This window comes from Artemia sp. Qi Xiang Cuo, chromosome 7, assembly GCF_049724085.1.
Source record: "Artemia sp. Qi Xiang Cuo chromosome 7, ASM4972408v1, whole genome shotgun sequence".
Lineage (NCBI taxonomy): Eukaryota > Metazoa > Arthropoda > Branchiopoda > Anostraca > Artemiidae > Artemia > Artemia sp. Qi Xiang Cuo.
Window position 1 is genome coordinate 73,811,127 of NC_142800.1, and position 15,345 is coordinate 73,826,471.

General features: G+C 35.2%; 1 protein-coding gene across 1 annotated transcript in view; it reads right to left on the minus strand.

Annotated features, from left to right (window-relative positions):
- Positions 1-2,488: 2,488 nt before the first annotated feature.
- The window catches only part of LOC148950671 (uncharacterized), a 78,121-nt gene continuing 65,264 nt past the window's right edge, over positions 2,489-15,345 (minus strand). The window contains exons 7-8 of the mRNA XM_089092555.1: positions 13,541-13,646; positions 2,489-3,906 (exon numbers count right to left, since the gene is read on the minus strand). Coding sequence (XP_088948681.1) covers positions 3,864-3,906; positions 13,541-13,646 — 149 coding nt within the window. The 3' untranslated portion in view covers positions 2,489-3,863. The remainder of the gene's footprint in view (positions 3,907-13,540; positions 13,647-15,345) is intronic.

Genomic DNA, 15,345 nt, shown 5'->3' on the forward strand with positions numbered 1-15,345 from the left:
AGGATGTGTCGACCAAATTTTAACTCTTAGGCTAATAATTGAGAAGTGCATGAGTTTTCAAACACCTTTGGTCCTCAGTTTTATAGATTATGAGCAAGCGTTCGATTCTGTTGATAGAAGAGCTTTAGTAAGGGTTTTATCCTTGTATGGTATACCAGACAAATACATTAAAATGATTAGTAATATGTACGAGAATAACACTGCTGCAGTTAAGGTAGGAAATGAGGTTAGTAGCTGGTGTTGTATTAAATCAGGAGTTAAGCCGGGTTGTGTTCTATTCCCATTTGCATGGATTATTTTGATGGACTTTGTTTTAAGGAGCACAGGAAAGGCAGTGGAAGACCACGGAATCAAATGGGGAGGAAAAGGTCTCCTGGACTGGGTAATGAAAAGATTGATCAGGTGGGCAGCTTCACTTACCTTGGTAGTTTTATTAGTAAAGATGGTGGGAGCAGGGAAGATGTTAAATATAGAATAGCCAAGGCTCAGGGTGTTTTTTCATAGTTAAAAAAAGTTTGGAAGAATAGGAAGATAAGTATGCAAACCAAGATTAGAATATTAGAACCTACAGTGATGACAGTGGTCAAATATGGCTCTGAAGCTTGGACGCTCCAAAAAGCGGATTAAGATTTGCTAGATGTTTTCGAGAGAAATTGCTTAAGGACTGTTCTGGTTATCCGACTGACTGACTGTATTTCAAACAATAGGCTATACGAAAAATGTGGTTCAATACCGCTCTCTAGGGCTATAATGAAAGAAAGGTTGAGGTGGTTAGGGCACTTTGTGTGGATGAAGGACGACAGATTGTTCTTTTCGGTCAGCCGTCTAAGGCTAAACGGAAAGCAGGTCGTCCCCGTTTGGGGTGGGAGGACGTCATAAAGAAAGATTTAAAGGAAATGGCAACTTCATGGGCGGGTGTAAAAAGGGAGGCTTTGAATAGATTGGGGTAGAGGAGGATCGTGCGGAGCTGTGTTGGCCTCAGGCGGCTTGGTGCTGCGGTGAGTTGTTAGTAGTAGTAGTAGCTTCTATAGAGGTAAAGTCATTCTGACCTTATGTTTTGACATTGATAACAGACATATACTAAGTAACGCTTCATTATAATAATCCTATTCTGTTATATTATGATCGAATTACTTGTTTGTTTGAATAAATTTATTTTGAGCTCATTTATTAAAAAAGGAGAAAAAGATTAAGTCAAGAATCAATGCAATCATATGTTTCCAATTGAGGTTCCCTTGGTTTTGAAAATTTAATTAAGGTTAATCTATGCCTAGAAATTTAAATCAGATCGACATAAACAAAGAAAAACTTTACACTGGAATCAATACAGCCACTTTTCAATCTTCTTTTTGTCCTTGATGAGCTCCCCTTGGTCCCTCCCCTAAGTCAAAATTTAGAATCTTTGGCCCCGACAAAATCCGTAATTGTGTCAATATCATGCTGTTTAATTTTTTTATAGTTGATTTTAATTTGAAAAGCACCCAGTATACTGGTAATTGGTATAAGTGGCAAATATAAACGGTTGAAACTTAGTTGGGCACAGTGGCCTAACTTCGTGAAAATCCTGGTAGGGGGGAGGGCAAAGTTGGAGCCGATTTTCCCGGAAAATGACAGTGAAAAATGAGATATACAGTACCATATTGGCAAAGATATACTAAAGAAAATTGATTTGTTTCTGTGGATACTTGAACTATGTAGGCCTATCTTAGTTTTTGACGAGTCTAAAAGATTTTTTAAGACGCTAAATTTCAGCTAGGGGGCGACAATTGCCCCCCTGCCCCATAGCAAATTACGCCCCTTGTTGAATGTGCAATTTATTTTAAATAATTTGGTTTATGAAATTTCAGCTGTTGTAAATAATTGTTCTAATCTTGATCGTAGTCCAAAGTTGACTAGTATTCTAAGGTCCCAAATTCGGCCTAATGAGTTACAAGTTTTCAAATGACCTCTTAACAACTGAAAGATTATGCAGTGCCCCACTAGTAGCACAAAAAAGGGATGTGTCACTGCCCAAACTGAAATGTAATTTCTCGTTTTTTTTTTAAATAGGCAGCTAAAAACCTCCAGTAGAGTTTTCGTCAATTGTAATTCCAGCGATACACCTTTATTCCGATCCATCGCCATTCCTGAGGGACTTCTAGCTTTTCCCCGTAATCTTGTCTTCGCAATAAAATTTTCCTATTATGATGAACCGAAGCAGTATTTACATTCCTCGACCAGCATTAAACGACGAATTTTTCTCACTGGGCAATTTCTTTAAGACGTGTTTATAACCCTTCAGTTAATATGGGCCATGGTTCGCTCTTAAGCGGGCAACAATGGTATTCTGGGAGCCACTTTCTTGATTACTTTGGGACCTTTCTAACACAACAGGGCACTACCTAATTCTCTAAAAATAGAAAAAGGGACATTCTCTAAAGACATGAACTTATTCGTTATTCCCGTCTTTGAATCCTATAGTTCGGCATGAATAAAAAATTAACAATAATCAGAAATGGTTTTTTATTAGTGGATTGTAGAAGGATTGCCACCTTTACAGCTAAATTAGAAACCAACAATTTTACATCCGAATAAACTTAATTTCCACAGATCTATCAATAGCACTCCCTCTCCTGTAATGGGAATAAAAAGAACCCAACATTCACAAATATCACATGGTTATAAAGAGTCAAGGGGTCTTCTTTGAGTAATGCACCCTAATGCATATTTAATTCTTCTTCTTTTTCGGTGCAAATTACCAGTAATTCACAAAAGGTGCATTCAGTAATGCACCATAATGCATATCTAATTCTTCTTCTTATTCACTGTGAATTACCACATCCATGTGAGTTATCAGACCAAAAAGTGTCAGTAGTAAATTTAAAATTGTGGGATAAAAACTCATGCCAATATTTTATTCTCCTAGCAACAAAACTGTTATCAAATAAGAAGAAAAAAGCATAACTAATAGTAGGTACATAAAAATTTATCACTTTTCGGACGATAAATTAGTTCAATTGCAAAAGGTGCAAAATAGTAAGCCAATACACCAAGATAAGAAAGAAACATGATATTACAAAGTCTACATAACAGCCCTTGAAAAAAAAAAAAAAAAAATTGTAACCATAAATTTTAAACAAAGATAATTTCAAATTACTAATTTTTTTTCGTCAGTTGACCACATTTCAGTCCGGCCCCAGCATGTGGGAAAGTTATCCCTAGTAGACCTCTTTCTTTCTTCATCATCAACGGTTTATGTTGATAGCATTAGTAGTTTCTGGTAACAAACCAAAGACGGGGCTTTAAAATCGGCCTTACTTTGATGATAAACGAATCCCCCTTTCATTACTTGCCAAAACAAGTTAATGGCAATCAACCAAATATTGGAATCAGCTAAGGAATGAAGTTCAGTCCCCATTTCCAGTGTACTGGACGTCTGCTCTTTCCACTTCATTAACCAGGACACCAAAGCTATCTAAGTTTTTTTTCGTATCTAAGTGATAGTTAAAATGTAGTTAATACAAAGTGGTAGTTAATAATAAAACGAAAATTTGTTACTAACAGGGCTAGCGACAGTGAAACATTGGGGGACAAATTCAAACTAATATGCAAGTAGCAGTAATCTTGTCTGGAATCAGTTAGTCTTAAGCCAAAATTATTTCAAGGACTGTAGAAAGCATCCTTATATAATCAAAACGAAAAAAACGCCAAATACACATTGGCGACTCTGAGAAAAAAGATACAACATTACAAAAGAATTTCTCACGTTATGCTATTACCACATAGTTGGTAAATAAATCACAGTCTCTCGCATCCAACTAAATCACTAAAACATACTACAAATCACACCAAGAAATCTTTGAGATACGGTTGAGATGTTACTTCTACTGCTCCTTCTTTTTGCCAATTGGAATTGCAGAGCGGACCCTGAAATAGGAAAAAATATTGTCATATGTAGTCAAAACAGAATTTGAGTGGTTCACAAACCGAACAGACTATTTCTATGTTTTTTTCTTTTTTAATTTGTGCACCAAGGCAATCGATTAACTTTTGACTTTGTAAATTCACAACAAAATTCCCAATAAATAAGGATTGATGCATGGAAAACGAAAATAGGAGTTTACCCTTTGGCTACAGTACTTTCTTCTTAGAAAGTCAGTTGGACAAACTACATACCAACATTTGCTCCAAAAATGTCAAAGCTCAAACATACACATAAAGGAAGATTATTAGGCTGTGGTCACTTTATTTCCTTTATTTACTTTATGGGTTAAAAAATATGGCTACTCAAATATCCATAACTGAAAAGAAGAGGGGGGGGGGCCACGATCTAGAAATTTCTCAATTCCCTCAAGTCTTCTTAGGAAACCTCACTCTTTATCCGTCTAGGAAAAAGGACAAAAAGAAATCAATTGCACCCTCTAATGCAATATTGTACATTTAATAGTACATCCAAAAGTGAATAAGAAACTAATAACAGCTGAATCTTCAGTAATTTTACATCGGAAGATATGGATTTAGAAAGGGCAAGCGCCACTGACTTTATTAAAAATTTGAAAATTTCAAATCAAATTAGACAACGGAAATAATTAATCAACAATGCTATAGGATTAAAGCTGGAGTTTCTCTGTAAAAAGTTAATTAACGTTTTCATTTAGAATCTAGAATTATTTCAATTTAGTCAAAGTCCAGTCTGCTCAAGTAGGACTAGGTTAGCTTGTCAAAATCTTAAAAAATAAAGTAGACTCTTTGACTTCAAGCTTTTAGGCATATAGGTGGCAGAATCCTGCTTTCCTTACCCTCGCCTACATAAGTACCCCCCCCCCCCCAAAGTTCAACACCGGTTTAGGTCAGGCCAAAAAAGGGAATCTGGCTTCCAAACTGAATTTCGACTCACGTCGCGACCTAGCTTAATTTTCAGGCTGTATAGTGCGTAAAAGGCGTTATTTTTTCTGGTTGATTAATTTTGCCAAAAAATTGTTACGACCTCGAGACCGCCTAAGATTGGATCTAATTGGACTTACGTAAAAGAGATTTTACAATGAATCAAGTATGAAATGATAAATTTAAGCATTTTTATTGAAAAAGAAAAATAAGACAAGGCAACAAATATGTTTTTATAATTTTTTTTTTGAATAATTCTTGATACCTATAATAAAAAAAAAGTTCTTCTGATATGTTAAATGGTTTTTTTTTCGTAGCAAAATCACGTGTCTTTAAAGATTTGATTCATGTTGGAACGAGTCACTCTTTATTTACAGTTCATAGCATGAACTGTATATTAATAATGACAAGCAAAAACATAAGACAAACAGGATAAATGTATGTTCGAATTCCATTTTTGAAATATTCATTGACTGCTTTAATAAAATGGCAACTTCACATTTCTTATTACAGAAACAAAAGTGAAGATCCATTCGGATTCGTTGACACAAAAGTGCAAAACAGTTAAAGTAGTTAATACTTAAACAATTTGAAACATTAAGTCCAGAGTCACTAATATTTCCTATGATGAAATAAAATTAAATTTGGACTATTTTACGGGAAACGATTGGGCAAAATTATTTCCCCAGCGAGATCATCTTACAAATAAAGAATAAGTGCCAAGATATTTTCTTAGCTTTCAACTTGCACGTGGAAACAAAGTGAATTATTTCACGCCAGGGAGAGCAGGGAACCAATTTACATAAAAAGATCCGCACATCAATAGCAAAAAAAGAAAGAAAAAAAGGAGAAAAAGAATTGAATATTGACAGAACTTATTAGGAAGTAATGTTTATAGGTTAAATTTTCTTTAATAGATTAGGTTGTCAATATTGTAACGATTTGCAATATTATAACTAAAAAACAAATTTTTGTCCCAGCAAATAAAAAATTATGAAGAGCATATAAAATAAAACCACATAAAATATCATGCTAAAAAGACAGAACTAAGATTGAGTGTCCAAGAGAATTCAGTAATTCATCTCAGAAATCAGAATAAAAATCCTTGATGTCTTTTTTTTGGCGGAACAGCAAATCCTAGTCGGGAACATCGGGTGGCTTCATTCAAACCATGGCCGTATTCAGGGGGAGGAGAAGAGACAATTCCCCCCCCCCCTGAAATTTAATTTTTGTCTGATTCACACAAATACGTTTTTTTTGTTTTTTTTTATACAAAAACACCTTGATAATCACTGATCTTTTTTTGTGAACCCCCTCCAAATTTTTTTTGGCCCCCCCCCAAACAAAAATCTTGGATATGACCCTGGTACAGCGGATCTATATTTTTAGGTTTTTTCCCTCCTAACTTAAGTTTTACCCTACATTTTCTTTGATTTATTTTTATACAATTCGACTTTTTTAGAGGCTGCTCACAGCCCCCTAAAGTAGATTCCTGCATATATGGCTGGTCCTGTTTAATTTTCTTAAAATTCCGGGGTCCTAAGATCTCTCTGTAGAACAATTACTTTCCCCTTTATTGAGAGTGATTTCTCCATTAAGCTAGAGTTAAACATGTAGAAAACGAATACACAAGACTCCAGGGGTGAGGGACTCCAGCCCTTTTTGATATAGTTTCAAGATTCGCACGATTTTATCCAATAGCCTAGATTTTTGACACCCCCCCCCCCTTCACAAAAGAAAAAAACTTCATATCAATTTGCACAAAAGAATTGAACAAAAAGGGAAATAAAAGTAGTTACACTGAAAGAGAGATATTTGGTTATAGCAGTACTACGATTTAAAATTTATTATTCAGTCGCTTACGGGCAATAATTTGAAACAAAGAGTGAAGCATAGTAAACTACATGGGAAATGTATAACTTGAGCTATATATTTGCACATTAAGGGGTTTGGGGGTAAAGTAAAGTCTAGATAAGATGGGAAGATAAGTTTACAAACCAAGATCAGAATATTGGAAGCTTCGGTGATGACAGTGGTCAACTATGGTGCTGAAGCATGGGGACTCCGAAAAACGGAATAATATTTGCCAGATGTTTCCCCGAGAAATTGCCTACGGATCGTTTTGGGTACCCGAATGACTGACCGAATTTGAAACAGTAGGTTGTGCGAAAAGTGTGGTTCAATACCACTTTCTAGAGCTATAATGCGAAAGGTCGGGTCGGGATGGCTAGGGCACGTTATGCGGTTAAAGGATGACAGATTACCAAACATTGTCATTTTCGGCCGTCTAGGGCTAAACTAAAATAAGTTCGTCCTCGCTTGGGGTCGGAGGACGTCGTAGGGAAAGGTTAAAAGGGAAATGGAAACATCCTGCGAGGATGCAGAGGGAGACTTTGAATAGATTGGGATGGAGGAGGAGCGTGCGTAGCTGTGTTGGCCTCAAGTGGTTTGATGCTACAATGAGTTGTTAGTAGTAGTATATCATTCCTAAAAACGCTTCAATTTACTTTTCCTTCTCTTCCTTAATGTGCAGATATATAGCCCAAATTATGTATTTCCCATACAATTTGCTATATTCTTTTGTTTCAACTAACCCGTAAATTTAAGCAACAAATCCGCGAGAAACACTGACCCGTAAATAGTGGCACAGGCATAACGGGAATCTATCATTGCTCAAACGCCATTCAGTCTGACAATTTCTATCTTTCATTCTCCTTATAAGTTTTGGAAAGATTTCATCGAAAACAGACAGTCACGCATTTCCTACATAGTTTGAAGGGAGTCCAGAACTTCTGACACAATCAATGTTTCTATATATTATTGACATATGTCTAGTAATCTTTAGACTGACTTAATGATGTCATAGATACGCTGATTCATACACCCAACTTCTCAATTGGTGTTTAAAATGATTCAGAAAAAAAAGAGATAAGAATAATCTGAAAGTTACTATGGGAAAAGATTTCACATTCTTTTATTTAGTTTTTATCTACGTTTCTACGAATTCGTTCAGCAAAAATAAAGCAAGAGCAAATACCCATTTTGAAATGCTCGAATTTGCAATACTGTCAACTCTTCAAGTCAAAAAATTAACTGGACAATTAATAAAAATAAACCATTCACTACTTTTTCTGCAGTAAAAGAAAAAAAAAACAAAGAAAAAAAAAACTAATAAACAAGACTCCAGGGGTGAGGGACTCCAGGCCTTCACCAAGACAAAAAGAAAAGAAAAACTAACAGTTATTTCTCTTTTTCTTGGAAACATTGAATCTAGATATAAAACCTTACTTAATTTAATTTAGGGATTGGCCCCCGCTGTGGAAAGGTTGGCGACATGTTTGCTACTTCTTCCCGTAAAAAAGATCCAGCAACCGAAACGTCGTTTCAATGCCCTATACCGCATCAACGGCTCAGGAGAATCTTTATTTTTTCTTTAATTTAATTTGAACGACCGGAAAGAGATACGGCAAAGGATCAGCCAAAATCCTACTTGGGCTGCCACTGATGTTACATTTTTCCATATCTATAGACGAGCCTAAAAATTTAAGTCTCTTTCCTTTCTCCTTTTCCAAAAGCCCTTTTTTTAATTATATCCACAATGCATACCTTAATAGTTCGTAATGCGAGTTTTTTCTTGATTTTTTTTTTTTACTTTCGAAAATGTGTTGAAAAAGAACTCCAGAATCTATTTCTGTTCAGAAAAAGTGTGCTTACTATCTGTATGTTTATTTATTCCAACTGAGAAATATTTTTTCGTGACCGGCACCAAATTATACCCTATTTCAAAACAGACACGTAAACGAAAAAAATATACATAAGTATAATAAAAAAAATTCATAGAGGGAGCACAAATCCGCAAACCCCTTCATGACCACACAATAGACAAAATATAAAAGTAGGTTATAGTAGAATAACACGGGATTTGGCCGAGATTCAGAAGGGATCCATCCTATTTCAGGGTTGGGAGAGCGGCTCCAGAAAATACCTGTTGACAGCTTTTACATGAGGAAACAGTATGTACTTTTGATTCCTGGCTAAACCACTGATTGAATTTTTTAAAGCCCTAAAAATGAGCTTCTAAATTGAATATCATTGCTCTTTTTTTAAAGTTACTGTTCACGAAACTAAAAAGCTGTTCACGAAAAAAAAGCTGTTTACTGTTCACGAAAGTAGTTTATAGTGGTATTTAAAAAATTGTCAGCCCTAAAAATGAGCTTCTAAATTGAATATAATTGCTCTTTTTTTAAAGTTACTGTTCACGAAACTAAAAAGCTGTTCACGAAAAAAAAAGCTGTTTACTGTTCACGAAATTAGTTTATAGTGGTATTTAAAAAATTGTCAGCCCTAAAAATGAGCTTCTAAATTGAATATCATTGCTCTTTTTTTAAAGTTACTGTTCACGAAACTAAAAAGCTCGTAGTTTATAGTGGTATTTAAAAAATTGTCAGCCCTAAAAATGAGCTTCTAAATTGAATATCATTGCTCTTTTTTTAAAGTTACTGTTCACGAAACTAAAAAGCTCGTAGTTTATAGTGGTATTTAAAAAATTGTCACAAGTTATTCTTTCAAGATCAAAGTCTCCTCTCCCCTCATTTATTACATTAGTTGACGTTTTAGGATCAAAACAATTGATTGACACTTAACTTCGTATTCGTGTATACTATAATGTCACAAATAACGCAAACACTTTCTAACATTTAGCATACGGTTTTACCATTTTTTCTATTTTTTATTATTGTTACTCAATTCTTCAGTATACTTGAGCGCATTTTTCAGACTAAAGGAAGCAAATTTTTTTTCCCTTTCACAAAATATTTTTTGAATTGAAGTCGCAACCATCAATGAATTTATTATTGAATTTTCTCTTTTTTCATTGTTATATTCACAAATATCATTTTTTTTATATCGTGGATAAAAATAAATTATTATTACTAGTGCAACACTTGTAGAGGATGCTCTGCTTAGACTAGGGTAATACCATCGCCTTATCAGTTCTTTGGCGATATTTGTTGTTCTTTATATATTACTGTTTTTAAATAACTTGTTTTATGTTGATGCTCAGTTTTGTTTCTGGTTCTTCTACCAAATTCACCAATAATTTGGTTAATTGAATTCTTTAGATTAGCTGTGTTTGCTCACTTTAGTTCATTTACTTCAGATTTTTTAAACATTCTGTTTATATTACTTATAACGGAGTTTGTTTTTGTATAGTGCGTTTATATTCAGGCGTTGCCCGAAATTTATGGTTACTAATCATTGTCCAACCTTTGATTGACTATTCAGTAGATATTGTGTAGATTTTTCAGCCATTTTCCCGATATTGGGCAATCCTGTAGGAGTACATCCTATCTTTTGCAGGAGTTTGTTATTGTGGCAGTAAAAGAAGCAGCTTTTTTTGTTTTCGTATTCTTCTTCTAACATTATAACCGTCTAACTCCATGATTTTCAATGTGGGGCACACGCCCCACCAGTGGGCCCGAAGGCCCGAGGGGGGGGGGGGGGGGGGAAGGGGCGCGCCGTCCCCCAAATGTTTCGACATTCTTCAAACAGCGATTGGGTAATATTAACGAAGATCCCCCCCCCCCCAATAAAATGAGCCTCAGGACGTCCTTGCCACTGGGGCATGGAATTATTTTGGTGGGTCATGGGCGGAACGTACACCGTTCAACTGAAAATATTCCAGAGCCTTAATAAAATAAAATATAAAAAATAAACACATAAATGACGTCAGATTCACACACATTTAAACAGTGAAACTGATACATGATAGTATTGCCCCGACGTCATGCATTGTATGAAAGGTAATTTCCGTTCCCGTAGTTCCTTACCATTTGCTTCAAGTTACTGACCGTTTCTCAAATGATAAACAGTCTCTAAATGAATATTATGATAAAATAATTTAGTGCTTAAAACAAGCAGAGGCGATTACTGTTCCTCTAGAAAAGATTAAAGTTAAAACTAGAAAACCAGAATGGGTTTTGGACCCAGAATTAAAAGTTGTAAAGAATAAAGCTAAGTTTTTGGCTACAAATATGGGTGTCTTGCGGTCGGCCAAATCGAGGAGTTGTCTTCGATCTGAAGCAAAGTACCTAGCGTGCTTATAAAAAAAGTTTACGGCAGTCTAGGGTATCTGGTTTTGATTTTCCTGCGTCGAGAAAGGAGTGGTCTTATGTTCTGAATTCGGATAAGCTTAGTAGTGATTTTTCTGAAAGTCCTATAGCAGTTCATACTTGGGTGTCGTATTATAATGATATTTTCGGCAAGGTGAACCGGGAAGTTGAAAAGCTTTTTAGTATCCTTCTTGAGTCGTGTTTTCGGAATCGTATTTCTCAAAGTAATGTATTACCAGTTTCTACTGTTGATCTTGGTCAAGCTATTAAGAACATGCAATCTAGCTCTGTTGATCAAGACGGAATTTCTTCTTATCATCTAAAAGTAGTTTGTCCAACTTTGATAGATCACCTTCAGCTACTGTTTCAGATGTGTTTATCTACTTCTATGGTTCCCGACAGTTTTCTCCGTGGCACAGTCACCTCGGTTTTGAAGCGTGGAAAAACTTCGTCAGAGTGTAGGTCTTATTGACCAATTACTGTTTCATGCACTCTTAGCAAAGTTTTTGAATATATTCTTCTCCCTTTCATTTCAGAAAATACTAATTTTGGTGAAAACCAGTTTTGCTTCCAAAAAAGGCTAGGATGTCAGCACGTCCATCGCGTTCTATCTACTCTCCTGTTGCAATCCGTTAATGATAAATTCCCTCTTCATATCTGTGTTCTTGATCTTTCAAAAGCTTTCGATAGTATAGTCCACTCACATGCACTCTATTCCCTTTTTTCCAACAATATTAACCTTTCTATTGTTGTTTTGTGACGTGACGGTACTGGTATTCTATCTCTTTTATTTGGGTAAAATATAATGGAGTAGTTTCTGATTCAAAGGTGTTTCTTCGGCGTGGGGTCCGTCAAGGTGGTGTGCTTTCTCCAACTATTTTTAAGTTATGTATTGCTCCCATCCTTTCATATTTGCCTTCGACTTTCATTTCTGATGGAATTGATGTCTCGCATCTTGCTTATGCGGACGAAGTTCTCCTTGTCAGTCGTTCTAGGGCTGGGCTCTCACATTCTGTCAGCTGGATCTCAGACCAGTTCAGACGGATTGGGCTTATGTTGAACGTTGATAAGTGCGAATATACTTAATTTAATTCGAGTGCGAGTTTCCCTCTTAACTGTGGGTTTTTCTCTATTCCCTGTGTATATTCTTTTCGGTGGCTTGGTCTTCACATTACTAATAATCTCAAAACACTTCGGGCTATGACAGTTTCTAATGCAAAAAAAAAAAAAAATCAGATAGGATATTCAAAAATTATTGCAATTTTTTTTCTTGATTTACTCCGCTTCTTTTTTATAGTGGGTAATAAATAAATTATTATTATTATTATAGAACATACTTAGAGGAGAGTGGCTGGATGGGACCCATTTGAGCCATTTCGGCGATTTTTTGAGGGGGTTGTGCATTAAATTTTTCGAATCGGCGAGTTTTTTGAGGGGGAAAATCGTTCATTCGGCGTATTTGCACTAGGAAAATAGAGCTTTCGGCACATTTTCACTTTTAGGCGGCGCAACTTTAAACCAAGCAGCTGGCAACACTGCCTAGAGGGCAACTCGAAAAGAGATACCAAGTTAATGGCCTTTTAAACTTTCTTCAGGTGAATACGCGTAAAATTTTGGGTAACAGAAATTAAATACCACAAGAGGCATGAGGATTTTAGAAATGCCCAGGTGGGACATGGCCCAAATGCGATTGGGAACCACTGGTCTAACTCTTGATATTTTCTTCTTTGATTTTATTTTTTCTAAAGATTAATATAATTATTTTAATAGATTTTATGTTCATTGTTCTATCCCCGAGAAAAAAAAAAACAACCTTGATTTTCCTAATTAATTTCTTATTTTTTGTAATCTTTTCTTCTTGATGCTAGGTAAAAAAAAACCTTCATTTACATTAGTTCAAGTTTGCTGTTTTCTTTTCTGATATTGAAAAAGGCAATGCAGCAATCCAGTCGAACACTCAAAAAAAAAAAAAAAAAAAAAAAAAAAAAAAAAAAAAAAAAAAAAAATTGTAATTATACTGTGGTTGTAGGATAATTCTTTTGAGGGAGGAAGAGGATGCAAAGACATGGAGGGGGAGATATTCCGCCCTCTTAATTGGGTTCTGTGGAGGGATACCCCTCCCTTTTAGAGAAATTGGTAAACTTACTTTGAGGATATTTCTTCAAACTTGCTTTGAATATTGTCATTTAAGCTTATTTGTAACAAAGTGTTGTGACACAATAAATTTTCGTTCTTTTTCAATTAGACTTTGCGTTCCTTTTATTGGATTAAAATTTGAAATAGTAACAACAAGTACAACAATGGGTAGAGAAAGTCTTTATCCTTTTTATTGGCTCAAAATTTCACACAGAAGGACCAATCAGGTGAAAAATTGATTCATTTATCAGGTGACATATCGATTCATTTTTTTTTTAGATATACTCTTCCCTTTTAATTATACTGTGGTTGTAGGATAATTCTTTTGAGGGATCTGAGGATGCGAAGACATGGAGGGGGGGATAGTCATACCTCTTAGTTGGGTTCTGTGGAGGGATACTCCTCCCTTTTAAAGAAATCGAGAAACTTACTTTGAGGATATTTCTTCATACTTGCTTTGAATCATTGCCAAATTAGAATCGATTACTGATTGATTCGTCTCGTACACTTTCGGAAGGGAAAATACAGCCATGTATCCTAAACAAAAGGGAAGTTAACAACATACTAGCCACCAGATCTCAAAGATAGAAATTTATTACAAGCAAATGGAACAGGGGCAAGACAGACGAGGAAGTGAAATATTATTATAAAGTTGGTAAATTTTCTCTAACTTCATCCCCAGAATATAATTCCCCAATTTTTTACTTTGACAAATATACCCCTGTCCCCCCTCCCCGGAAACGAAGTCTTGTGTACATGCATCGGTCTTTTCTGATTTGTGTAGTCCATTTCCATGAAGTTATCGAAAAAAATGCAAAAAACAAAACTTTCTTTTGGCTCAATGTACTTGTAATAAAGTAAAGATATATTTAGAAACGCAAACGGTTATCTCATTGGAGTGAATACACCAAGAGTGATAACCAGTTGTCTAAAAACACTTGAGCACCTTTAACACTCCAGCAAAAAAAGAAAAGCAATATTAATCAAATAAAATATAACAGACGACCAATAGCACTTGACAAAAAAAAAAGAAAAAAAAAGACGACCAATAGCACTTGACGAAAAAAAAGACGACCAATAGCACTTGACAAAAAAAAAAAAAAAAAAAAAAAAAAAAAAAAAAAGACGACCAATAGCACTTGACGAAAAAAAAAAAATCTCGATCAGGATCCAGACCAAGTCCTGACTAACGCCTTAACGAAGCCTGCAGTCTCGATGGAGCAATGCCAAAGTGAAGTTATTTCTTTTTCTTCCGAATCAACCAAAGACTTCACACGCATTTCAATCCAAATAAATAAGGAAGGGGTAGAGCTAAGAAAATGAAAACTTCTTTCCATAAACTAATCCGGCTTGTAGATTTATTATATAATGTTTTCATTGGCTCGGAACATCTGGAACACGACTTGTCAAAAAATCATCAAACCTCAATAGTGTCGACCAGGCATTACGTTTAATACCACATTTATCATCTGGTCCATAAAAATAATATTTCAGTCTTAGAAAGCTCCTATTAAGTAATAGACCAAACTGACTGTTAAATTGTAATTATCATTATTGACTAGGCTTGGATTGTTGACAGCATGTCGAATTCACATTTCCATTTACCCATCCGATTGTAATTTTGAGTTTCAATTTGAATTAGAAACTGGTCAAGCAGAATTATCGCACTAATTGTCTTTTTTTGGACCACTAACTACTTATAGTGGTCCGCTTATATATGTTTCATGTATCATATTTTAACATTGAGAAAAATAAAACACCCTTCATTTCCTTTGTCGGTGTCAAACTTTTTGTATTCCTTTCTTCTAGAAGGTAGGTAGCAAAAAAATCCTTCATTTTCCACATTAATTTAAACGTCTGTTTATTATATATTCTTGATGCTAGGTAGGAAAAACATATTATTTCCGCATTAATTCCACGTTTTTTTCCTTTGGATGCTAGGTAGCCAAAAAATACCCTTCATTTTCCGCATTGATTTTATGTTTATTGTGTTCTTTTCTAATACTAATTAAATAAAAAAAACAAGTTTTTTAAACTGAAAGTAAGGAGCGACATTAAAACTTAAAACGAACAGAAATTATTCCGTATATGAAAGGGGCTGTCCCCTCCTCAACGTCTCGCTCTTTACGCTAAAGTTTTTTATTGTTTTAACAAATAAAGTTGTGAGACAGAGTCAAACTTCAGCGTAAAGAGCGAGGCGTTGAGGAGGGGACAGCCCCTTTCATATACGGAATAA